This window comes from Leucoraja erinacea, chromosome 6, assembly GCF_028641065.1.
Source record: "Leucoraja erinacea ecotype New England chromosome 6, Leri_hhj_1, whole genome shotgun sequence".
Taxonomy (NCBI): Eukaryota; Metazoa; Chordata; class Chondrichthyes; order Rajiformes; family Rajidae; genus Leucoraja; species Leucoraja erinaceus.
In genome coordinates, this window is record NC_073382.1 from 68,044,983 (window position 1) to 68,070,097 (window position 25,115).

Here is a 25,115-nt window from a genome sequence, read left to right on the forward strand (position 1 = left end):
CCCCATAAATCACCTTTTGCCACATTTCCTATTGCTACTGCAGAATATTTTATTTGGCTTTATGTTTCTCTTCAATTACTTTATTTCAAAGATCCTTATTGAGAGAGGAGAATTGAGAATGATTTGCCCATGACAGAAATATATACAGGTAGTAAACAATTGACAATGTTTCTTGAGATGCTGAGTGAAAATTGGGGGAGTCTGGAACTCAGTAGATCACGTGGCATCTGTAAAGGAAAATGGACAGATGCATTTCAGACCACCTGCTTGGTTTAGATGCATAAAACTGATCTTGATGGCTCTCTCTCTCTGCTCACTTGCATTGATGACAAAACCCAGACACTGATTTAGCCCTAAACAACATTCTGCAGATGTCAGCCCTTGACAGGAAAGTGGGTGCTGTGCTTTGTCTCAGTCAAAAGTGCAGGTGATTGTATTAGTTTTGGTATTTGGAGCACAAACGATATGAGAATTGATTAAAGGCTTATTTTCAACATTTTTAATTAAAGACAACAAAAATGATCATAGAAAAATAACGCGATTTTCCCTTTTGGCTGCTTATCCACTGACTTGGAATTTCTATTGAAAGTAGACTTCAGGTTCCATGTCTGACCTATTATTAGTGATTATTCTGGGGAATTCTAGCAGGGAAGATGTGCCATTGGATTGTGTGTAGAGTTTGATGATGGAACACCATCTGCCATCCCAGTAACTCGCGTGAGTCCAGTACTTGTGTCCTATTTATCCCTTTGAAACCAACCACAGTCAGCAAGATTATTGGGCTCTGAAAAAATGTTTCAATGTTTTCTTAATTATTTCCCTAAACTATTATACTCTGATCATTATTGCCTTAACGGTCCTGAATTTTTCTTATCAGCTCTGTTTCAGGTCTTGCACAAATGTTTCTCTTCTCTAATTTGGGGACACGTTCATTTGATGAAACTCCATTCCCATATCTACTTTGCTGAGCCAATAACGTCTGAAGTTATTGAAATTCTTCCAAATCCAGTAACGTCACTGCCCCGATTTTAATATTTTAAAAAAATCATTCAGTTCCTTCTCCTTTATACATATTTCTTCCCCGTCTCCTTTTGGGTATTAAATGTTTTGCAGATTTCCATTTAAGAGAATTGGTCATTTATCCAGCTTTGTGGGTTTTGTTTTGTGTGGCTGATGTTTGTCATTTAATAAAGACTACTCCTTTTTTTCCCTTCTGCAAATGTGTGGAATTTTGCAATATTTATTTGTAATTGTGGGTTTTTCTAAGTAGCATTTTACCTACACTGTTTCAGTTGTCTTATTCATAATTTGTGTTACTCTTTTGGTGTAGCATGTATATTAATCAATATCTTTGCAGAGGTAAAGGGATATCATTTATTGTTCACTGTCCAAGGTCACGGTGAACCCTTGGTCACTATTCAAGTCAAGTCAAGTCAAGTTTATTTGTCACATACACATACGAGATGTGCAGTGAAATGAAAGTGGCAATGCTCGCGGTACAACAAAACAACCAAACAAATTATAAACACAATCATAACACACATATTATTTTACATAATAAATAATAGAAGGAAAAACGTTCTGTACAGTTAGTCCCTGGTGAGAAAGGCGTTTACAGTCCGAATTGCCTCTGGGAAGAAACTCCTTCTCAACCTCTCTGTTCTCACTGCATGGCAACGGAGGCGTTTGCCTGACCGTAGCGGCTGGATAATAATTCCTACTATTAGTGGAAATATTCTGTACCATGTGCGTGTTCTATCTGGCTGTAACTATCTGTTTTCATAGATTAGTGCTCAACTGATTGCTGAAAAGGAAGAAAAGCGTTTGGAAGAATTGAAACAGGAAGCTGATGTGGAGAGGCATGAACAGTTGGAGAAAGCGAGATTGAGAGGCAGTCATGCTCTCCAATTAGTTCATTTGACGCAGGTAATGAAGGCACCACCGAAAAATGTAGGAAGAAGCATTGTACTATAAAGCACGTTATTATGTGGTACTAAGAAATTCATGTTTATAGTGCAAGTCCCAAGCAAATATCTGATCAATGGAACACAAGTTTCCTGGCCATTTTCTTCAGTGGCATTCATGCAACTCTAACTTGTATTTTATAAACTATATGTGATGGAGTTGTTTGATACATAAATGGAATTTTAAAAATTCTCTGGTGTGCAACAATGGGCAGCCAGAACAAGTCACGGAACTAAATGTGAAGCGGTGTCATAGCGATGTATTATGCCTCAGCTGCATAAATGTATTCTGTGTTATATGTACATTGATCGTACAAAACTAAAAGGTCAGTAAGGTTAGTATAAAATTTTAAATAACTTTTCCAAATTAAATTTAATTTCTGATGCGTACAGCATTTTGATATCTTGGTAGTAAAAGGGGCAGAGTTGGGTGCTGAATGTTTTTACAATTTAAAAATAACTCATTACTGCACAGTTTTGCATTGGTGACTTGAAGGATAATAATGCATTTCATAAATTATTACTGTATCATTGAGGAACAATGTGAAATGTGCCAATATGCATTCAAAAGTATTCATTTGAGTATTCTCCTAGGACAAAGAGAGACTGATAAAGGAGCTGGAACAAATGCAGCTTGCAGACCTAACCCGTAGAAGACAGGCTGTGGCTCAAATGCCACCGCAACTGTTTGAGCCACCATATAGAAGAGTGGAGGTAAAAGAAGATCGGCAGAGAGAGATGGAAATTGCATTTGAGGATATGTATGCTGAGGATAAAAGTAAGTTCAAGAACACTTGAGCATGGTTAGCTTGAGTTGTACCAAAAAAATCAGAAATGATTTGGATTTCAATTTTTATGTATGATGCTTATGCTGTTTGTTTAGTTTAGAGAATTTTAACAAAAAAAAATCCCAACTGAAATCTATGAGATATTTTGTGATTAAAACCTGTGGATAATTGTCAACATTGCGGTGTAAATAATTTGTGCATTTGTGACAGGATGCAGGGCAGTTGCAAGGATGACAGTTTTAAGGTCGTAATGGGAAACTTAATTTTTCTCAGTTTGATATTCTGAACTTGTTTGTCTGGGATTCAAGAATTCGTGTGAGATATTTGGATGGTGGGATACCTCGTAAAAATGACATTGTTTTGATGAGTGTGAAAATAATAACTAGAAATAGATTTGTTTAAAAAAGAATCATTCTACATTGGCATCACTGGTAATTCCTGCGTATATGTTGTCCATCCCGTGTTTGATAACTCTTGTTAGGCTAGAGATTTACATTGGCCATAAGCACACCCAATTTAGGAAAGGTTCCCTTCTCCAAAGGATATTTTCTGTTTAATACAATAACATACAGAGGTGTATGTGTAGGGTAGGATACTCAGATTTAGGCACTAATGAATGATTCTTGCATTCCTCCGCAGCATTTAATGTGAGTTCCATGAAAATGCCATAGAATTTCATGCTGTTCCCCCCATCTTTTGCCTATTAGTTTGACGCATACAGCATGCTAATATTATGTAAATCAGGCCTGTCAATTATAACTGCTTGGACTTTTCACCAAGTTATGATAATAAATTTAAATTTGATAAATGCATTTTGATGAGTTAAACCAGTGGAGGACTTGCACAGGATTTCTTCAGAATGTAATAGAACAGGGAGACCTTGAAATGCAGGTATGTCGTTTTGTGAAAGTGGCAATACGGTGGTGAAGAAAGGTTATGGCATGCTTGCCCTCTTTTCTCAGGGCCTTGAGTACAGGAGTTGGGATGTTATAATGCAACCTATTAGAACTTTACATGCCGTTGGTGAGATCACACATGGTGTACCATGCACAGTTCTGTTGCCCAGCTATATATCATTAAGCTGTAAAGGATGCAGAACAGATTCACAAGGATATTATTGAGACTGGAGAGCTTGAGTTGTAAGGAAAAACTAGATGGGCTGGGACATTCTTCTTGTAGAGTAGGAGGCTGGCGGTGACCTAATGGATATATAGAAAATTAAGGGACATAGATAATTGAGGTAATAGTCTTTTTTCTAGGATAGGCGAGTCCAAAACTAAAGCACACAGATGTAAGGTAATATGGGAAAGATTTAAAAGGGATGCAGGGGGCAACGTTTTCACGCAGGATATGGGGTATGGGGAAAGAACTGTCAGAGGAGGATGTAGAGGCAGGAATAATTACGATGGTTAAGATATTTGGATAGATATATGGATCACAAAGGTTTAGCGGGATAATGGCCAATCACAGGCACATGGATCTAGCTCTGGTAGGCATCTTGGTCTGCAAATGCTGGTTTACAAAAACCAACACCTCGGGATGCTAGGGTAGCTTACAACCTGACAGAATGAACAATGCATTCTCCAATTTTAAATACCTTACCATACCTCCACCCCCCCCCCCCCCCCCCCCCCCCCCCCTCAACTTCCCTGTGCCCCAACTGGACTCGCACCCATTTCTCTGTTTCCCTCTCTTTCTATCAGCATTTCTTGCTCTGGCTTTACAATATGCAGCTCTTCTATCCTTATCTCAAATTTTTAGTTTTTTTCATCTCTCGCGTTAGTCCAACCATCAGCCTATCCAAATCCCCTTGCCTGTACCCACCTGTCCCGTACCAGACTTTGTCCTGCCCCATCTCTTTTCCAGGGTTATTTCTTTTCCTCTTTCCCCCCACAATCAGCCATGAGGGTCCAAACCTAAAACATCACATCCATATTCTCCATGTTTTGTATTTCAGTGCTGTGTATTTTCATGGCTCATTTTTGCTATAATGCAATGATTAAAGCTGCATGTAGTATTCCAACTGAGACCTATTTACTGTTATACACAGTTCTGACTTTCCTGTTCTTGTGTTCTGTACGTACAAGCAATTTTAACCAGTTTATTATCCCGCTTTTAGCCACCTTTTAACATGCATCTATTTAGACTCCAAGGAATCTTTATATACATGTGATGTGGAACTGTGTAGAGAAAAAAAATGAATCTGGTATTGAAATGTATCACTTTTATTTGAAAAAAAGTTTTTTTTCCCAACCTTATTTTGAACAATCTTTAAATTTCTGCTTTCCTTGAATGCAGTATAATGTAGATAAAATGTGAGGTTATCCATTTTGGCAGCAAGAACAAGGAGGCAGATTATTATCTCAACGGTGTCAGATTAGGAAAAAGAGAAGTTCATCGAGACCTGGGTGTCCTTGTATACCAGTCACTGAAAATAAACATGCAGGTACAGCAGGCAATCAAGAAAGCTAAGGGAATGTTGGTCTTCATAACGAGAGGATTTGAATATAGGAGTAAAGAGGTCCTTCTGCAGTTGTACAGGGCCCTGGTGAGACCACATCTGGACTATTGTGTGCAGTTCTGGTTTCCTAATTTGAGGAAGGACATCCTTGCTTTTGAGGTAGTGCAGCATAGGTTCACGAGGTTAATCCACAGGATGGCAGGACTGTCATATGAGGAAAGATTGGAAGGACTGGGCTTGTATTCACTGGAATTTCAAAGGATGAGATAGAAAGGTATAACATTATAAAAGGACTGGACAAGCTAGATGCAGGAAAAATATTCCCAATGTTGGGGAAGTCCAGAACCAGGGGCCACAGTCTAAGAACAAATGGGAGGCCATTTAAAACTGAGATGAGAAAAAAACGTTTTCACCCAGAGTTGTGAATTTGTGGAATTCTATGCCACAGAAGGCAGTAGAGGCCAATTCACTGGATGAATTTAAAAGAGTTAGATAGAGCTCTAGGGGCTAGTGGAATCAAGGGATATGGGGAGAAGGCAGGCACGGGTTACTGATTGTGGATGATCAGCCATGATCACAATGAATAGCGGTGCTGGCTCAAAGGGCCAAATGGCCTCTTTTTGTACCTATTGTCTATGTTTCCTTTGGGAAATAGTTGCCTAGGTTCAATGCTTTGGACTTTTCTTACCAAGCTTCTTTCTTCATCCAAGGTGCATTTTTTACTAAGCTTTTGCTCAGCTGGCCTAATACTACCTTTTACTTGCATGAATTTTGTTTATTGGTATCATGAAGCACTTTGATATATTTTTGTACACTACTAGACTAAGTGGGACCCGTTGGGTCCCAGTCACATGGGAGGCCTGGTCCCCCAACACAACTCATTCCCCAACGCAATATTCCACCACTCGCCTGTTCCCTCAACGTAACCCGTTCCCCAACGCAATATTCCACCACTCTCCCATACTCCCTAATTAGCAGGCGCAGCTCATTTCCCCTCATCCCCAAGCACTCCCTCTCCCTCCACTTCATGTGTGGGAGGGTGAGAAGGGAAGAGGGATGTGTGACGGGGGTGGGGGGTGGGGGTGAGTGTGAGGTGGATGGGGCGGAGGGGTGTGTGTGGACGGGGACGTGTAGGGTGGGGGGGAATGGGGGAGTAATTGGTCTCTTGCATTTCATTTTATCCAATTTGTTCGATGCATTGTTTAATTTTAGGGAGAAATTTTGGATTTGCTTATGAGAATAAATATTTGGAAATATGGTTACTTGTCCTGCTTTTCCTACTGAGTTTAGTTTGTATGCCCTTTTGTGAATAAAGTTTAATCTTTTTAGCCATGAATCTTTGGCTTTTATTTTTCAACTAAGTACTTAATGTGCTTTTTCATGTACAAGGGGTATGGGGAGCGTGAGTTGGAAGTTTGGTAAGATACTTTACCTTGTGTCTGAATGCAGACCAAGTCAAATTTGTGACGCTGCTATGCATTATTTTCAGAGATCAAAGGTGATGTGGTGTTGCGACTTGAGCCTGAACCTTTGCCAACCTCGTCTGTTGACATGCAGGATGATGATTTAAATCTCTCTGTAGAACCAGAGGAATTTCAAGAGGATCATTGTGCCAAAGGTGGTCGAGAGGAGTCTGAGATGCAGCATTTAAAAAAAACAGAAGGTAATAGAATCCTTGAAATGTGAATCTTACCTGTAAAGCAATGTAATCAGATGATTTATGTTGCAACTTTTTGGACCTTGGGTAATGATTTTCCATCAGTCACATGATAATATGTAACAATTATTAGATATTTGAAGGGATACTTTGATAGTTATTTTTGGTGTTCTGTGGCAAGAGAAATTGGAAGTTATGGACCATGTACAGTGACTTAATGACGATCACATGAATGTTGAGGGGATTATTCTGTTTTCACAAAGCTAATGCTGGTATACAACAAATTGACCAGCAGTTTGTAATGAAAAGCAAATTAATCCACAGAAGTATAAACCTACAATTGTCTGAAGAAGGGTCTCGACTTGAAAGGTCACCCATTCCTTCTCTCCAGAGAAGCTGCCTGTCCCCACTGAGTTATTCCAGCATTTTGTGTGTACCTAGTACTTAATGAATGTGATCTTCCATCGGATTCCTGCTGTGGAATAAGTAGCCCACACGATTTAAGGACCACAAATGGACAAAATGCAGGCAATCCCTGGAGTACGTAAAAGTTACATTTTTGTGCATTTATCTATTTGCATACACATTTTGGCATTGTCTTCTCCAGCCTAGTTATACAGGAGTAGAATTAGATTGTCGCACATCCCATGGCTAGTTTTGTTGGCCTTAAAATATCAATGGAATAAAAGAGGTTGGCTTGTGCATTTCCAAAGTAAATTTCTTGTGGCCTCCTGCTGTAAACCAGCCCATGTGTTCTTAAAACATAAAATACCGCATGGAGATTATTGTATTGATTATTGTCCACTACCTGGCCCCTCCGTGCTGCACAACATCACTTCTCCATCGTCAACAATCAAAATGGAGGAGGTGGCGAGACTGTTCAGAAGATAGAAAAGCCAGAAATCTCCTGGACCGGACAATGTTTTTCCCCTCTACTCTCAAGCTCTGTGCCGAACAACTGGCACCAGTCTACACAGGCATTTTCAACCAGTCTGCAAACCTGTACTGTCCCTGCCTGCTTCAAAGTCTCCACTATTGTCCCTGTACCCCCAAAAAGGCAAGGACTACCGGACTTAATGACCACAGGCCTGTTGCACTGACTTCTGTAGTCATGACGACCCTTGAAAGGCTTGTGCTGGCCAAGCTGACAAAATATCACGAACCCTGCAGTTTGCATATCGGGCCAATAGATCTGTGGATGACGCAGTCAACCTGAGCCTGCACTTCATCCTCCAGCACCTTGACCGTCAGGGGACCTATGCGAGGATTTTGTTTGTTGATTTTAGCTCTGCATTCAACACCATTGGGCCAAAGCTACTACAATCCGAACTTTCTAAGTTGACTTAGCCTGAATGACTCTGTCGGTGGATCAGCAGCTTCCTGACAGACAGGAAGCAGCATGTGAGGTTGGGAAAGCACATCTCGGACCCGGAAACCCTCAGCATAGGAGCATCGCAAGGCTGCGTATTCTCCCCTCTCCTCTGCTCTCTCTACACCAATGACTGCACCTCCACTAACTCCTTTGTCAAGCTTGTCAAGTTTGCGGACGACACAACCCTGATTGGACTGTTCCAGGATGGGGAGGAATCTGCCTACAGACAGGACGTGACACCGCTGACATCCTGGTGTCGTCGCAACAACCTGGATCTCAATGCTCTTAAGACAGTGGAATGGATTGTAGACTTTAGGAGAGCTCCCCCTTCCATCACCCCACTCACCATCAACAACACCACAGTCACATCTGTGGAGTCTTTTAAGTTCCTGGGAATCATCATCTCCAAGGACCTTAAATGGGGGGCCACCTTTGACTCCACAGCCAAAAAGGCACAACAGAGGATGTACTTCCTGCGGCAGCTGAGGAAGCACGATCTGCCACAGGCAATGATGGTCCACCGTAGAGTCTGTCCTCACCTTCTCCCTCGTGGTCTGGTTTGACTCTGCCACCAAGCACAACATCCGGAGGCTGCAGTGAATCGTCTGCAACCTTCCCTCCATTGACGAACTGTATACTGCAAGGGCCAGGAAGCGAGCTGGTAAGATCATCTCTGAACCCTCTCACCCTGGCTACAAACTCTTTGAATCACTTCCCTCTGGAAGGCGATTCCAGACTGTCAAAGCTGCCACAGCCGGACATAGAAACAGCTTTTTTTCCCCACGTGTAGTTGCTCTACTCAATAACAAAATGTTTGTAGCATCCTTTTGCTCTGGTATTTTATTTAATTCACACGTTTAATCATGTTTAATCAATAATGTTTTATTATTAATGTTTAATGTTTTGTGTGTCATTCTTAACTGCCACTGTATGTCATGTTGTCACTTGCAAGCAGAGCACCAAGGCATATTCCTTGTATGTGAATACTTGGCCAATAAACTTATTCATTCATAAACAAGATTTTATGTTGAAGATTGGTAGAATTGGAATTAACTAGCTGCTACACCTATTCCAGAGCTCTTGAAGACTTGCATTTCTGCAACTAACTTTTCATTCTTGAAAAATTCTTCAAATATTTATGGGGGAATTTGTGTAATGTCTGATGTCCGCAAACCATTTTTTTTTGTGACTCAAGGACTCCCTTTAAACAGAAATGGCATTAAAACAATATATGATGCTACTGCACATGCTTGACATCCTGTGAGTTCTTACTGCTCCTTCCTATCAACAGAAATGCTGCATTGGGTCGCTGCTGGGTCATTAAGCCGGAGTTTATGAATTGTTGATCAGGTTCCTGATGTAGTCATGAGCTTAACAATGTCATACTATTTGTCAACATCACTTTTTGATGAGACTCGTTGAGAATCTTTCATTTGTTATACCAATTAGAAAATAGTTTTTCTTTTACATTGCACAGGAATGACTCCCACAGTAAATAATATAAAAGAGTCTTTAATCACTTATTTAATCCAAGTAAGTTGTGTACAATAAAAAACAAGGAACAGTGCTAATCTTATCATTTACAACGTGTGCATATTGCTGTTTTATTCTGCAGATCATTTATGGAATTTTGTTATAGTAAGTTTAGTGGATATTTTAGAAATTAGGAAATGTTTGCACATTGTAACCAATTTTATGGTTTTCTTCCACTGTCAAGTTCCACCATTGGTTGTAACCAGTCAGTCCTCTGCTAGCCCATCTAAAGCTGCCTTGGTGAGACTCCTTACCAAGATAAGGAAACAAAAAGACCACGGTACGACAAGATCTGAATCAAGTGATGCAAGCAAAGAGGTGACTATTGAGTCAGGCTCCATTACTAGTGACAAAACCAAACATGGAACTTCATCAAAATCTGCAACCAATGCAAGTGTAAGCGAAGAGCACCCAGAACTGCTTTCAGTGCCCAGCCATTACAATAAACGTAAGTTTTGTTTCAAAAAAATATTGTTTGAAATTTTGTTTAGATTTCACTTTCATCAAAACTTGTACCTGACTGTAATGTGGCCTAAAATTTTTAATTTTTTAATATGAAATGTAGGAATTTCAAGCAAATTTGAATTGGTGCTCTGGGTATTATGGAATGTCTTCATGATAAAATATAGTTATTTTATAAACATAATATATCATTATGTTTGAAGCATAATCTAAGTTGTTGTTTCATAGTTAAAACAGAAACTTCTGAAGAGACGATAGTAGCTGGAAATACCACTTTGTTCCATCCAAAGGAGCAAGCAAATAGAATTCGATCTGATGTTGACAGATTGAAGCAGGTATGTATGTACAAACACAATGAAAGCATTTGCTTGTTTCAAGAATCATATTTTGTCCGCTTTCTTGGTTCTGTCTTTACCATAATCAGAAATGTAATATTTCTGGCTTACTAAAAAATGCAAGTTAATATTGATGTATGCCTTGCAATTTATGCTGATGAGCTTGACATTTATCTAGAGTTCATTTTTTAATAAGAGTACAAGGAACCACTTTTAAAATCTTAATAATTGACGAGGTATACATTTAGGAGTTCGTTCTTCATGAATAATGTTGTGATTTCCAATTAATACAACATAAAACCGTTAGTTTTAGGAGCAAAGTAAGCCACCTGGCCCTGGCAATTTTGTTCCTTCTTTACCGAGATCATGGCTAATCATCTAATTCAACACCGTTTTCCTGCAGCATCTGCATATTTATTTATATCCAAAATATCCAGAAATTGAATATTGTCAGTGATGAATACATTCCATAGCTGAATATCACTAGGTAATGTTTTGTGAATTGTTCATCTGACTAAGTTCAATATATAATTACAGTTGAAATCAGACTGAGAAATTAGAGGAAAGTAAATGCTAGCAGAAAATTTAAGGATTTTAGGCAGGACAGCATTGTTATCAGTAATGTGTCATGACAAGAATTTAATTTGCGTCTGTTAACTCACCAGGCAGTGTTTTTTATTGTTTTGTAGACTGTTCTTTCCAAAACCCTTGCATAGGAGAAGAGTTTATCTTTCAGCAAATTCTAATTATTTTTTGGATTCAATCTATAATAAGAATCTGTCTATTCTTAAACCCCAAATTGCATTGTTTTACTTTTGGAATGAGCATTATTTTAGTGCAATATGAATCTAGAATTTTGCGTGTTAATGTGAGCACTGCATTGGCCCCTTCCCCCCCCCCCCCCCCCCCCCCCCCCACCAGCCCATCACCCTTGTAATTAGTAACATTAGGTTGTATGCAATGAGGCTGAATGCTCATAGCTCCAGAATTATAGATCTATGAAAGGTTTCTGTATTCCTAGTTTAATCTGGTGTGACATCCATTAAAACATTTTTTTTTCATTCATTAAATGTATATAGGAAGAAAGTGTGGAAATTAAATTCCTTAAAAGTACGTATTAAGAAAAACTATATATTCACTTTTTATCATCAGTTGCATGACCTGGAACAGCAGAAGCAACAGCAGATGGCTTTGCTATGGCAAACTGAACAGCAGAAACAACACCTTGAAGCTAATTTGCGACAAGCTTGGTTACAGCAGCAGCAAGGCGAAACACAAATGCAAGAAAGACTCAGTAGTGATGTTTGTAATGTGCAAAAGCAAATGAGGCAGGAACATGAACAGGTAAAAGATTGTTTTGAGATATCAGGGAGGAAAAGATGCTGAGATACTGCAGTAATCCCACTGATAAGGAAGGAATCCATGTGTACAAATGTTGAGGCGAGTGAAGGCCTTAATATGCAATTTATAGCCTTGTTCATTAAATAAACATTTTCATAAAATCAAGGGTGAGGCAAGGCAAACTTAACAGTGCAAAGCTTAATATAGCAAGTTCTACGGGGTATCTATTATTTAAATGCAATTGATATTAGTTTGATCATTATGATGCCCTTGTCCAACAGTTATGAGGTTCTTGTTTCCTGTCTAGATGAGATTGGGGACTGCAGGTAGTATATGCAAACTGTTGACAGCACCATGGCAGTGGAAACCATTTGGGTTGGGAGGAGAAGAGGAAGGTAGCATAATTAGTGGAATAGATACTGTTCTTTGCAGCAGTCAGAGAATCTTGAAAGCTTTGTTGCCTGTCTGGTGCTAGGGTTAAGGACATCGGAGTAGCGGCGCGGCTCTGGCTGCAGCGGCTCACCGACAATCTTGTTCAGACTTCGGTCTGAATGACAATAAAGGCTATCTATCTATCTATCTATCTATCTCTTGTGAACTGGGGAGAACTTGGAATGGGAAGGGAAGGGTCCAGTGGTTGTGGTCCATGTAGGTGCTAATGATAGGGCTAGCATCAGGAAGCAGTTTATGCTGAACCATTATGAGGAGCTTGGGGCAAAATTGAGAAACAGAACTGCAAAATAGATTAATCTCTTGGCTCAATCACTACCGGAGCCAAGTGTAAATCAGCAGAGTAAGTAGGATTTGAGTGGTAAATGTGTGGCTCAAAGCTTTGTGTGGAAGAAATCTGTTCCACTTCATGGGATACTGATACCAGTACTGGGAAAGTGGAGAGTTGTTCTGTTGAAATGGGCTCTATCCAAGTCGTGAGTGAATTGCAAAACTAGGGGTATAGATAGGGCTATGAAGGGAAGGGCTGCCACGATGGGAAGGTGAAAATGAAAGAACAGTGACACGGGACATTGAGGTCAGATGTATAGAAAAAAACCAAAATCCAGAGTTGTAAATGATTTTTTTAAACTCAAAGCTTAATGTTTTTTTATTTAAACAAATAACATTTGCAACAAGAGCCCAGACAGTAACGTTAGAGTATGTTGTAATAACTATTATAGTTGCAGGATGACCAGGACTGGGTCGTCAATATTCCAGGTTATGCTATTCTAAAATAACAGGCCAAAGGAAAAAGTAGGTGGATTATTAATCAAGGAAGGTACCAGAGCAGTGCTGAGGCATGATATAAAGGCAGTGGATACCGATGTGGAATCGGTTTGGTTGATATCATAAAAGCGGATGAAGGAAGACGCATGGGGAGCAGTCTATACATGTAATTTGGTTAAAACAGTCCAGCACAATTGAATCTTGGAAGAAATCTTCCATGCAGGCAATCCCTGAGTTGTAGGAGTTGGGAGCAATATGTTTTCTGTAACTTGAAGTGTTATCTGTGCATGTATCAAGAAATGCAAGTTGATCAATGATTTCACTACTTTTCGCACAGATTCTATAAGCAAATTTCATTCCTTATCTCAAATTTTTGGGCAGTGTTTTGCGAATTTTGTAAGAGAATTTCTATTACCTGAATTGCCATAGCAATTTTGGGTTTCTAAAGTGAGGCTAGTGAATTAACAGCAAAGAAAGAAATAGTTGATTTGTTGAGGCAGGTACAATAACAATATTTAAGACATTCAGACAAGAACATGGATGAGAAAGGTTTGGAGGAGTGCGGACAAATGGGACACTTTGGTAGGTTTTTGAATTGGCGGAAGTAGCTGGTGTTGGGCAATCGGCAGAGTGGCAAAGCTGACAAGTAAGGAGTAAAAATGTCCAGAGATTTTCATTCAGTAGTGATTGTTGATTGTTAATTGAATATCAGTGAAGAAAGAGGAAATAGTTTAAACTCGTTCAGTTAGTAGTTTTAAGCCAGTGTTCACATTTCATACTTAAAGAATACTTCCCAACAATTGAATATGCAATATGTCTATTAATTTATAACGGCAAGCATCACGCTGCTTTTCCTATCTTGCTTCCACAATTCCTTGACCATATGAATTAGGAGCAGAACCATGCATGCTGTCTTTCAAGCCTGCTCCCAGGTTCAATACAATTTTGGCTAGCAGTTTTACAATATGCAAGATACATTCACTTGTCACATGTACCAATTAATACAGTGAAATGGTGTCGTTTTTTCCTACCCCATTAATATTTCCTCCCTCCCCTGCCCTAACTTGCTTTTCAAAGATGTATCCATGTATGGCCTAAAAGTATTTGAAACTCTGCTTCTATCACCATTTGAAGAAGTTCCACTGCCAGAAAAACAATTCTCCGAAACTGTTGTAAATGAGTTTTAAATAATTTTAAATAATGATGCCCAGTTCTAGACCCAGATTGTATGGAATTGTTAATACAGCACTCAGTATTATTAACTCGGTACAGTTGCTGAACATCCTTGCTATAGGAAAGATAATTTTAACATAATTTGAAGTTGATGACCAGAATGTTTCTTCTGTTTCTTGAAGTACACATTAATTCTGAACTGAATTTCTTAATAATTATGCTGTGCAAATCTTATTTTGCCAGTTTACAACTAATCATAGTTCTAATATTATGAATATTTGTCAATTTTTTGTTGTTGCATATGATGCAGTGGGACAGCATTTAGTCACTTATTTATTCATATCATATTGCTAGTTTTATTGAACCTAGGACCAAAACAGCCCTTTACATAGAAACTATGTATTGTGAATACAATCTAATTGCCAATATGTGTGAAGTGATTTTAGTTAAACGTTTCCAGCTGAAACTCTACCTCCTTGTTTAAAAAATAAAATTTACATACACATAATAGACAATGGGAATGATTTCTAAAAAAATGATTGCTTTTTATAAGCTGGATACTAAGGTGTATTTTGTGCTTTCAACAGTTGAAACATTCCAAGATTTTAGTGTCAAATGTGGTATCAAAAGATGAACAAATGCTTGCAATCCATCAGTATCAACAGCATCTTGTTGAGCAGAACAGGTAAAAAAGCTCAAAATATCTGGTTAATTAAAAAAAAAATTGAATGCTAATGTTATCCTTTATTTTACAGTTGATGGCATTTATTGATTAAATTATTTGAATTAATTCTTCTTCTTATCGAGTCCACACACAAGATTAGAAGTTGTTCAGCCAGAGCTGAACACACTTCTCGGCATCTGCATACAATGATGTCTGTCTTGCGCTTCTTGTGTGTGGAGGTGGAAAGATTGGTGAACGCTCTTTCCTTGAGCCCATTTGAATTAATATGAATTAATTGAATTAATCAATGGAACGGCTGGTAATGTAATTGTGCAAAATAGACTTGGATTCTATAATGTGGGTGCAATTTATTTTCAATAGTTTATCCATACGAGTTAAATGAAATAATGAGTTGTCATCGTAGTAAATTCATAAATGTGGTAAAACAGACTTAATTTTCTAAATTTAACAGGCTAAATTTTCTTAGGATTTACAAATGGAATTGAGCTTTATGCAGGCAAGACCTTATGATAGAAGAAAGATAATGGTGTATTATAGGTACCAGTCAGTGGTGCTTATTCCTTCTCTTCCTGGTTTCTAGCTTTACTGAAGCTTCTTGATACTTGATCTAATTGTTCCCCTGATGTTAAGGGCAGCATCTATCACTCTGTGTCTAGAACTTAACTCTCCTTGTTCATGATTGAACCAAGACTGTAGTGAGGTCAGGTACTGAATAGTTCTGAATAACAACCTGAGAATCTGGACAAGTTGTTTTTTAAGCAGGTGTTGTTCTAAGGCAAGTTGTTAAGCAAACAATATTAAAAAACACTCCATAACAATTTATATTACTTCAGTCATTACGTTCCCTGTACATAGAGGGGATTGTAATTAGCATTAGATTTGACCTGCTTATTTCAAATAAGGCTCACTAAGGCAATTTCTAGCATTTTCAGGAGATGGCCATTTTGTAGGTGTATCGAACAGTTTGGCTACAGTTGCAGCTGGTTTTAGAGCACAGAACTATTGAAATCAGCTTTTCATTCAAGATTTTTGTGCAAATTGAATTCACAACTTTCTATATCCAAGCAATTATAGACAAAGTTTGAACATGTTTATGAGTAGTTAGTCCTAGTTTTTTCAGGCAATTTGACATGATTTTTATTTTCTGTTGTGATAAAGAGACAATGCAACGTTTTTGATAAACTAGTAATGTTTCTGATCCAACTGGGAAAAGTCTTTAATCTTTTTGAGGAAGCAGTTAACCGCATAGTAGTTGAGCTTTTTTTTGTCTTTATATTAAACATTTGCAGTTTTTCTTAATTTTCATTATTGAAGACACGGTGCTGATTGGTTGGGTAGAAGAAAAAAATTGAGACTATTGTTTAATGATAAATATAATAAGATGTAGTTTGAGATATTGACATGGGTTAATTTTAAATACTTTGCTTGAGCGCAATGAAGCTTTTTAATATCGGTTTTTGGTTTCAAGCTGATTTGTTGTTTGCATTTGCATCTTTTCTGCTATTTAAGTTATCGATTAATCCTATTGCACTGAATGCAAAAAAAAAGTGCAGGAGGTACTTGGTGTGTTGAGCAGCATTTGTGGGAAAGGAATTGCAGACATTTTGGTAGTGATGCAAGGTCTTAAATTTCAACAAATTCCTTTTCTCTACAGTTGGTGCTCGACACACTGAGTTTCTCCAGCAGTTTTTTATTCCTCCAGTTTACAGCAACTGCAGTATGATGTCTCTGTTTTATCTTTGACTGTCATTTTATTTTAAGGCTGCATAAAGCATCAGTGGAAGAAACTGGAAATCCACTACAAGAATATCAACTGGAAAGGGGATTTCTGCCTGCTTTATCTTTGGTAAGATGCAGCTCTGGACACGATTCTGTGCCTCAGTATTGCCACAAGGAGTCTGGAAGCCATGTCAATGTTAATCGAAGCTTATTTGCTGTGCACAATGAAAGCAAAAGTCAAGCTGATCATCTAAGATCTGAAAGGACATGGTTTTGAAATGAATGGTCTGGAAGTATTAGAACCTTGCACAAGGATTTTGGACGCAGTTGAACCAGAGCAAGATCCGAGTCAAGTAGGTTTAATGGAGGATCGATCAAAATCCATGGAAGTACAGCTAGTACCAGCAGAAAATACCGAGGCACAATTGAAACAGTCAATGCTTTCCATACCCTTGACAAAACCTGTTGAAATCTTAAAGAATCCAGAAAGATTATCTGCGCTATCAGTGGATATTTCTGTCCAACAAGAACATCTAAAAGGATTGCAGCATCAACTGTGGAGGCAAAGGGAGGATCTTTTTGCCACAAAGAAGTTACAAGAAGAATTCATTTGTAGACAAAACCAACTAAAGGATGAGATGCTACAACAACAACAACTGCAGCAGCATCAAACCGAGGAGAAGATTTGGACTGAAAATCAGGTACATCTCTTCGTACAGTAGTTGTACTTTACTTTAATAGATGAAAGAATGTGCCGTGGAACCAGATTTATTAGATGTGGTGTGGGTATGTATGTATGTATGATACATGCATACATGTCCTACCTTTGGAGTGATGGGAAGTGAGTTGCTTACCATTAGATGCCCTGCCCTTGTCACCACAGTTTTTGTAGCTAGTTCCATTTCTGGTTACTAAGGCTAGAATGAGTGATTTCCATAGACAGTTATTTTTCTTTATGCATTCACGTGTATATTGTCCTTGATGCTCACTGACCTATTTTATCCAGGCTTCTTGCTGCTGCATTTAATCAATTACTATATGGATAGCATGGCACTGGTTCTCAACCTATTTATAACATTCAGTTCTTGGTGTAGTCAGTGCTGTGATGACAATTGTGGTTTACCCACAAAACTGCACATTGGTGAATATTGCTGGCTCAGCCAATGACGCCTTCATCTCTTTGCTGATGCTTGAGAATCGGCAAAGAGGGTGGCGGTTACCAGATTTTATTTGGCCTGATTTTTGTGGATGGGATGTCTACAGGTAATTTTCCAATTGTTACACAGCTGCCAATGTTGTAACTGCATTGTAATAACTTAGCTAGTACTGGAGCTTTTAGTACTGTAGCTGGGATATCATCTAGTCTCATAGTCTTTGTACAATCCAGTACTCACTTTCCAGGTCAAATTTTCCCCCTGTGGCCTGGGCTCTGGCACTCGGCAGGTAGATTCATTCTCGAGGCCGATGATTTTGCAGGCCAGTAACTCAGCCACTCGGTGGACTAGTTGGACCGTTCGGTACCGTTGGACTTCTCTCAGAGGCTGCAACCTCTGATGGTCCGGCAAAATAAATAATGCAGAAAAGCTCTGGAACCAAGCATGCCGGAGAATTGTTGGTGGTCTTGTACTTGAATATATATATTTTTACAATCCTAATCTGATAGAAACAGTTAATTAAAAAAAAAAATCAGTTTCTTGTGACTTTGTTGCAAATATTTGGATTTGTTGTTCTTGGTACAAGGAGTGGGCAATCAACCCACTTCAAGGCAACAAGTTGGCCATTCCAATTATAAAATAACATTGTGGTCTCTGGTTAAACTGCTGATCCACTTTGCCACATTATAAAAACCTTCCCAACTGCAGTCAGAGGTCAGGCTTGTTAATTTGTACTGGCTGCACTTGCGTATTCTCTGCTTGACATAGCCATGATGAATTAAAAATATGGAGCATATTAAGTGCAAGCGACATTGTTTTAAATGTTCACTGCACAAACCCCATCCAAAAATCTGCTTCATGCCCTCAGCCAAGCCACAGATTTTACAATGTGAACTAGTGCTGCAGCCCAAGCTCTTATTTAATATCTACAAGATTTCTAAATGGTGTAAATGCTCATTATTTGTGACATTTGTTTACATTTCCAGTTTACAGTTTCAACAGGTTGGTGCTAATTTTGCAAAGATTTATCATCAATGCAGGTGCTAATGTACATTGGTGAAGTTAAATGTGGATTTTTGTGTTTTTTAGACAGCTTTAAGGGGTTAAAATATGTCAGTTGAGGCATGAAGTAAATGTTCTTGATTCTAGCCTGGACGCTCGACACTGCATGAAGTAATGCATCCAAATGAAAATGTTGAGCAGTTTACTCTCATATCAAACCTGCTGCGTTCCTTGGAGAATTTCAATACTGATTCAACTGATGAGAACTCTCATTTGGACAATGAAGAGCAACTGAAAGATCCAGTGCCACCATTTCAAAGAATTGAAGCATTATTGCCTTCGTGGCATTATGATTCCAAAACAGGACAAGCTGGTAATTTTACTATAAATTGTTTAGCTATATCCTTAATGTTTGAATTGTTTCTCATTTTTATAACTACATTTACAATTAGTGCACCCTTGCACAATTACTATATAAGATTTTGTATGTCTACCAATTCACTCATTACCTTAGTTTGCTTTTTTTTCACTGTTTAGACATTTCATAGATGGATCCCTCACCCATGTCACTTCTCTCCCCATAGTTTTGCTCTAGCGCTCCCTTTGCCCCAGACGCAACAAGGACAGAGTTCCCCTGGTCCTCATATTTCACACCACTAGCCTCCTCATCCAACACATCATCCTGCCCATCTCCACCCCTTTCCTCCATCCACAGAGACTGCTTCCTCCTTGGTTCACTCATTCCCTTCCCACTCAAACCACCCCCGCACCAGGTACCCTCCCCTGCAATCGCAGGAGGTGTAACACCTGCCCTTGGACCTCCTCCATCCAGGCACCCCAGCAGTCCTTCCAGAGGAGACAGAGGTTCATGTGCACCTCTTCTAATCTTATTTACTGCATCTGGTGTTCCCGATTTGAGCTCCTGTGCATCGATGAGACCATGCGTTGACTCGGCAACCATTTAGTTGAATGCTTGCACTCAGACTGTCAAGGCCTACTGGGTCTCCATTTTAACTCCTTTTCCCTTTCCTATACTGACCTTGTTATCCTAGGCCACCACCATCACCAGTGAGGCCAGGCGCAAATTGGACAGAACCTCCTGTTCCACTCGGGTTGCTTATGAATGTTGAACTCTCCAATTTTAGGTGACTGTTATAAACACATCCCTAAACCCCCCCCCCTCTAAAGGTTGGTTAACTAGCTCCACAGTTCACAACTATGTATCTGTCTGGCTCATAATGGTCCCTAGCCAGTCAGCCAATCAGAGAACCACTTTGCCTGGGGGTCAACTGTTGCCAGCTCCAATTAGGTTTTTTTGCCTCAGTTTTTTCTCCACACTCTCCCTAGAGGAATGTTCCTGACCAGAAACATCGCCTATCCATTTTCTCCAGAGATGCTGCCTGACCCACTCAGTTGCTCCATTTTGTGTCTAAAGTTTAAAAGCCCAAACGCTCTGTAAAATGATGGGAGGAAAGTGTCAGTAAATGGGCAAATGTGCCATAAAACTTTTTCAATTCAATTCAATTCAACTTTATTTCATTGCACAGATACAAGTATAGGTACAACGAAATGCAGTTTAGCGTCTGGTCATAGTCATAGTGCAAGATAGGAATCATTTTAAAAAAAATACAGAAAAATACAGAACAAGCATACATTAGAGTAAGAAGAGTACTGGTTAACAATGTGGATGGAGAGACCAAAGGTATCTAGCGACGGGACTCCGAGTTCAGCAATGTAAGTGTGCTGTTGAAAAAGCTGTTCCTCATCCTGCTAGTTCGAGACCTGAGGCTCCTGTACCGCCTCCCTGATGGGAGGAGGGCAAACAGTCCATGGTTAGGGTGAGAGGGGTCCTTGATGATCTTCCTGGCCCATCTCAGACACCGTTTTCGGTGGAGGGCATCCATGGCAGGGAGCGGGGCAGCGATGATGTGCTGAGCAGTTTTCACCACCCGTTGTAGTGCCTTCCTATCCGCTGCGATGCAACTGCTGTACCATACCGTGAAGCAGGTGGTCAGGATGCTTTCGATGGTACAGCGGTAAAAGTTGGTCAGGATCTGGGGGGACAGGTGAGCTTTCTTGAGCCTCCTCAGGAGGTAAAGAACAAAATCTAATGGAAAAATAAGGAACTGCAGATGCCGGTTTATGTTTTTTTAATTGATACAAATACATCGATAGATGCTCCTGAACACATCATCAGTGATGTAACCTGGGGTCATTGGGCGTTTCGGGTCTTTCAACATCAGACACCCTCACCCAGGCGACCAGCTGTGGTTGATCAGACCACGACTTGTGTTCAGGTGCAATTCGCTCCTCCCCATGGACCTCCTCTCCTGATCCAGAGCCACCTCGAGGCCTTCTCCACTGCCTCTGTGGTGTTCTTGATGGCCTTTCTCCTCGCCACTCCATTTATGCCCAGTGCACTCAAGGCATTGTAGAACGATTGCCCTGCAAAACCTCTGCAGCCAACCTCGATGGGCATACACCTTGCCTTCCAGCCCTGCTTGCGGCAGTCTATGACCAGCTCATCATACTTGGCCATCTTCCTCTCGTGGGCCTCCTCCAGACGGTCCTCCCACGGCACAGTCATTTCCAACAAGACGGTAGGCGGCGCGGCTCTGGCCAGCAGCGGCCTCTGCAGCCTGTCCGCGTTTTTATTATTTTTGTCTGTGTTTTTATGTAGTGTTTTTTATTTTATGTTGGGGTGTATGTGTGGGGGGTGTGGGGGGGGGGGGGTGGGGTGGGAGGGGGGGGGAAACTTTTGAATCTCTCCCTGCACTGGAGACCCGACCTTTTCTCGTCGGGTCTCAGTCGTCGTTGAGGCCGCAACGAGGAGCGGCCTCCAACAGGAAGAGACCGGGGACTCAGGTGTCGACTCACCTCACCGTCGCGGAGCTGGCCGAGTCCGGAGCGGTGGAGGAGCGCTGCTGCTGCTGCTGCTGCTGCTGCCGGAGAGTCGGAGGCTCTCTACAGGTCTGTGGACGACGGCGCCGGGAGCCCACGGCTCCCTGGGGGGAGACCGCTTTTCGGGGCTTCTGCAGCGGCGACTTCTCCCGCCCGAGTTGCGGGGTCGAAGAGCTCCTGGAGCGGGGCCTGACACCACTGCCCCGCGCGGCTGGAATGGCCGCGGACTTTGCGAGCGCACACCGGGGGCTCCAACATCAAGACCCGGTGTGCGACCTCGCACCACCCGGCGTGGCTTTAATGGCCGCGGGACAATCGCCATCGCCAGCCGGGGGCTATGACTTTGACTCTGACATCGGGGGGGGGGAGAGTGCAGTGGAGAGAGAAGTTTATTTGGCCTTCCATCACAGCTATGTGATGGATGTTTATGTTAAATGTAATTATGTTGTGTCTGAGGTCTATTTGTGTGTAATGTATGGCTGCAGAAACGGCATTTCGTTTGGACCTCCAGGGGTCCAAATGACAATTAAATTGACTCTTGACTCTTGACTCTTGATGTTTTTGGTCGCCTCTGAGACCAGGAGGATATCTGGCCTCAGGGTGGTCGTGGCAATGTGCAGTGGGAACTTCAGCTGTTTCACCAGAAAAACAAAGTACTGGAATAGTTCAGCGGGTCAGGCAGCGTCTCTGGAGAACATTGATATTTGATGTCGGGACTATATCTCCCAGAACTATTAAAATGTTGGCTTTAGTGGCATCTAGAGGACTATGGTTACAGGCAAAAATTTGGTCAATCACAAAACTTTAAGATTTTTCTTTTTTGGCTATTTATGATTAATGATTAGATCATCTGGTAAAATAGATACATAGGCAAGTTGGTGCATGTCATTTGAACTTTAATCAAGGTTACCATCTAAAATAAGAGAATAAAGCATATATATCATTAATGCAGAATATTTAAGAATTTTACTAAAGTTTAGTTTTGCATTTTAATTGAGAGTAATTTGTTATTAAAAATAAAGCACACATGGTTTCCACAAAATTGCTTCTTCAACCAGCACTGCTCCATGAATACATTTTCATTTATCAACCCTGTGCAATATAGATCTTTAGGCATATTTTTTGTCAAATTTGATTAGAACAATGTTTTTATTGTAGTATTCCTATATTTCAAAGGTGATTATCCTGCGGATACTGCAAATGTTGAAGATGTTACAGGAGAGGTTCAACATTTGAGGCCTTCTAAACCACCAGTAACTAAGACGAGGTTGGGGCTTTGTGGATTACTTGCACAGCATGAATTAAGCTCCATTCAGGAGGTGGAATCGCCAAAAAGTGACAGGCTGTCTATCTCTGGTATGCTTTTTTCAATTCATGTATGATAAAAGAAGAGCAATAAAGTATTGCTCCACAGTTATAAGATCCCGGGAAAGCTTTCAAAAGAAGGAATTACTTACTGGAGTATGACATACCGACAAAATGTTATTTTCCAAATGTTTTAGACTAGGGTGGCACAGGAATGCAGTTATCGGAGTCCCTGCTTTGTGGTGCCAGAAACTCAGATTTCAGAATCAGAATCGCACTTTATTCGCCAAGTATGTTTTACAACATACGAGGAATGTCATTGGCCAGGTCAGTCATACATTTAAAAACAACAGATCACAAAAAAAAACACATTTAATCCTGATCTTTACTGTCTTCGTGGAGTTTGCACATCATCACTGTGATTGCAGGTTTCTTCTAGGTGCTCTGGATTCTTCCTACATCCCAAAGCTATGTGGGTTGATGGGTTAATTGCCACTAAATTGTCTTTAATGTAGATGAGTGATAGATTTGGGGAAATTGCTTTGTATAAATGGCACCAAAAAATGGTGACGTGCATTTGCAAGCTGTAATATTTTTTTTTTAAAATAATTTCACTATGCATTCCTTACATGACAATAAAGGACCATTGGTTGTTACAGACCTGATAGGTCATAGATATAGCAGGAAAGCAGGATCTATGTGCCTATATGTTGTTACGAAGTCAAAGCTTGATTAACTAAGGAATATTATTTTTGTTTGTGCACTATGCAGTTCTATCATTTGATCTTAATATATTTTTGTATTGTGATTGTTTTAATTCATTGTTTGTAAATGAAGCTGGATTTATATTTTGGATTATTTCTATATTACGGTCTTATAAATTTCTATATTTATAGTAAACATGTTACTGAAGGTCGGTCTTACTGCTAATCATTTTTTCCACCTTGCCCTGATGTAATCATGGATATAACCAAGCAAATTAAACATTAAACTCTTTCAAATTTAAAGTAAAATACAATTGCAGATTGCCTAGGGGAATAGTGTTCTCTTTTGAATGTAATTTTAGCAGGGGTTATAAATTAGTGAATACTTAATCTGACTTATGCACATAGGAAACTACTTTTTACCAGTTTGTTTGCTACTCTCATGCAAAAATGAATGAAGAATACTACTTTGGCCAGTTGCCTTCTTGGCTCTTACAAAGTGCTTTATGCCTCCAACAAATTATGATTGTGTAGTCTGGGACTGGCTGATTTTGGACAAGCAGCACACAGTTTCAGTTAATTTTCTGCACTATGGATGAAAATTTATCACCTGCCTCTTTTTGGGTGGGGTATGTTATTGCCATCAGATTGTGCACATAGTTTTTATTTTATGATAGTGCCATCTCGGGTTCAATGGCGTCAGAGATAGCTTGCTCTTTTTCAGTTAACAGAATGACATCTTCACATAACTGCTGCAAGACAGAAGGTGGAGAATTAATATCAAGGAGAATGGATCCTTCTTATTCCTCTGAAGTAATAGAATTGGATTTGTCGAACATGTCAACGGACAGCAGTCAGCAAAGTTCTAATGTGCTAGAAAGTACTGCAGAATCCATTCAAACAGGAAGACTAACTTGGAGAGAGAAGCTGAAATTGGGAACTAGTTGTCTTCCTGGACAAGATAAACAATGTGAGTGTGTATTGTGTGGTTCATTAAAACCTCATAGCTTTCATTTCAAAGGTGGTGATTACCAGTTTCATGTTATCTCCTGCTTTCATATCAAGCCTTTAAATTGTCAGATTTGCTGATCTGATATTTTGTAGTGTATGAGTAGAAACTCCTTTTCCAATTACAGGCTCAATTTATCTTTAACTGTAAACTGAAGCCAAGAATGCCCTATTTATAGCTCAAGATCAATTTTCAATCAGGCACCTAGTCTCAAATCGGCCTTCCACATTTCATCCATGTAAACTTTCTTGCCCTTGCCTTTATGCTCACTCTACTCTCTTCCCTCTCTCCTACCCCCCAGAATCTATGTATTTCTAATTCTTCAGTCATTG

The 25,115-nt window shown here is 39.9% G+C and overlaps 1 protein-coding gene across 1 annotated transcript in view; it reads left to right on the forward strand.

The window, feature by feature from the left end:
• Positions 1-25,115, forward strand: part of cep295 (centrosomal protein 295) — a 61,237-nt gene that overhangs the window by 12,734 nt on the left and 23,388 nt on the right. The window contains 12 exon segments of the mRNA XM_055637293.1: positions 1,786-1,926; positions 2,559-2,742; positions 6,703-6,876; positions 9,960-10,223; positions 10,466-10,572; positions 11,725-11,916; positions 14,892-14,989; positions 16,751-16,973; positions 16,975-17,409; positions 19,012-19,237; positions 22,942-23,121; positions 24,499-24,744. Coding sequence (XP_055493268.1) covers positions 1,786-1,926; positions 2,559-2,742; positions 6,703-6,876; positions 9,960-10,223; positions 10,466-10,572; positions 11,725-11,916; positions 14,892-14,989; positions 16,751-16,973; positions 16,975-17,409; positions 19,012-19,237; positions 22,942-23,121; positions 24,499-24,744 — 2,470 coding nt within the window.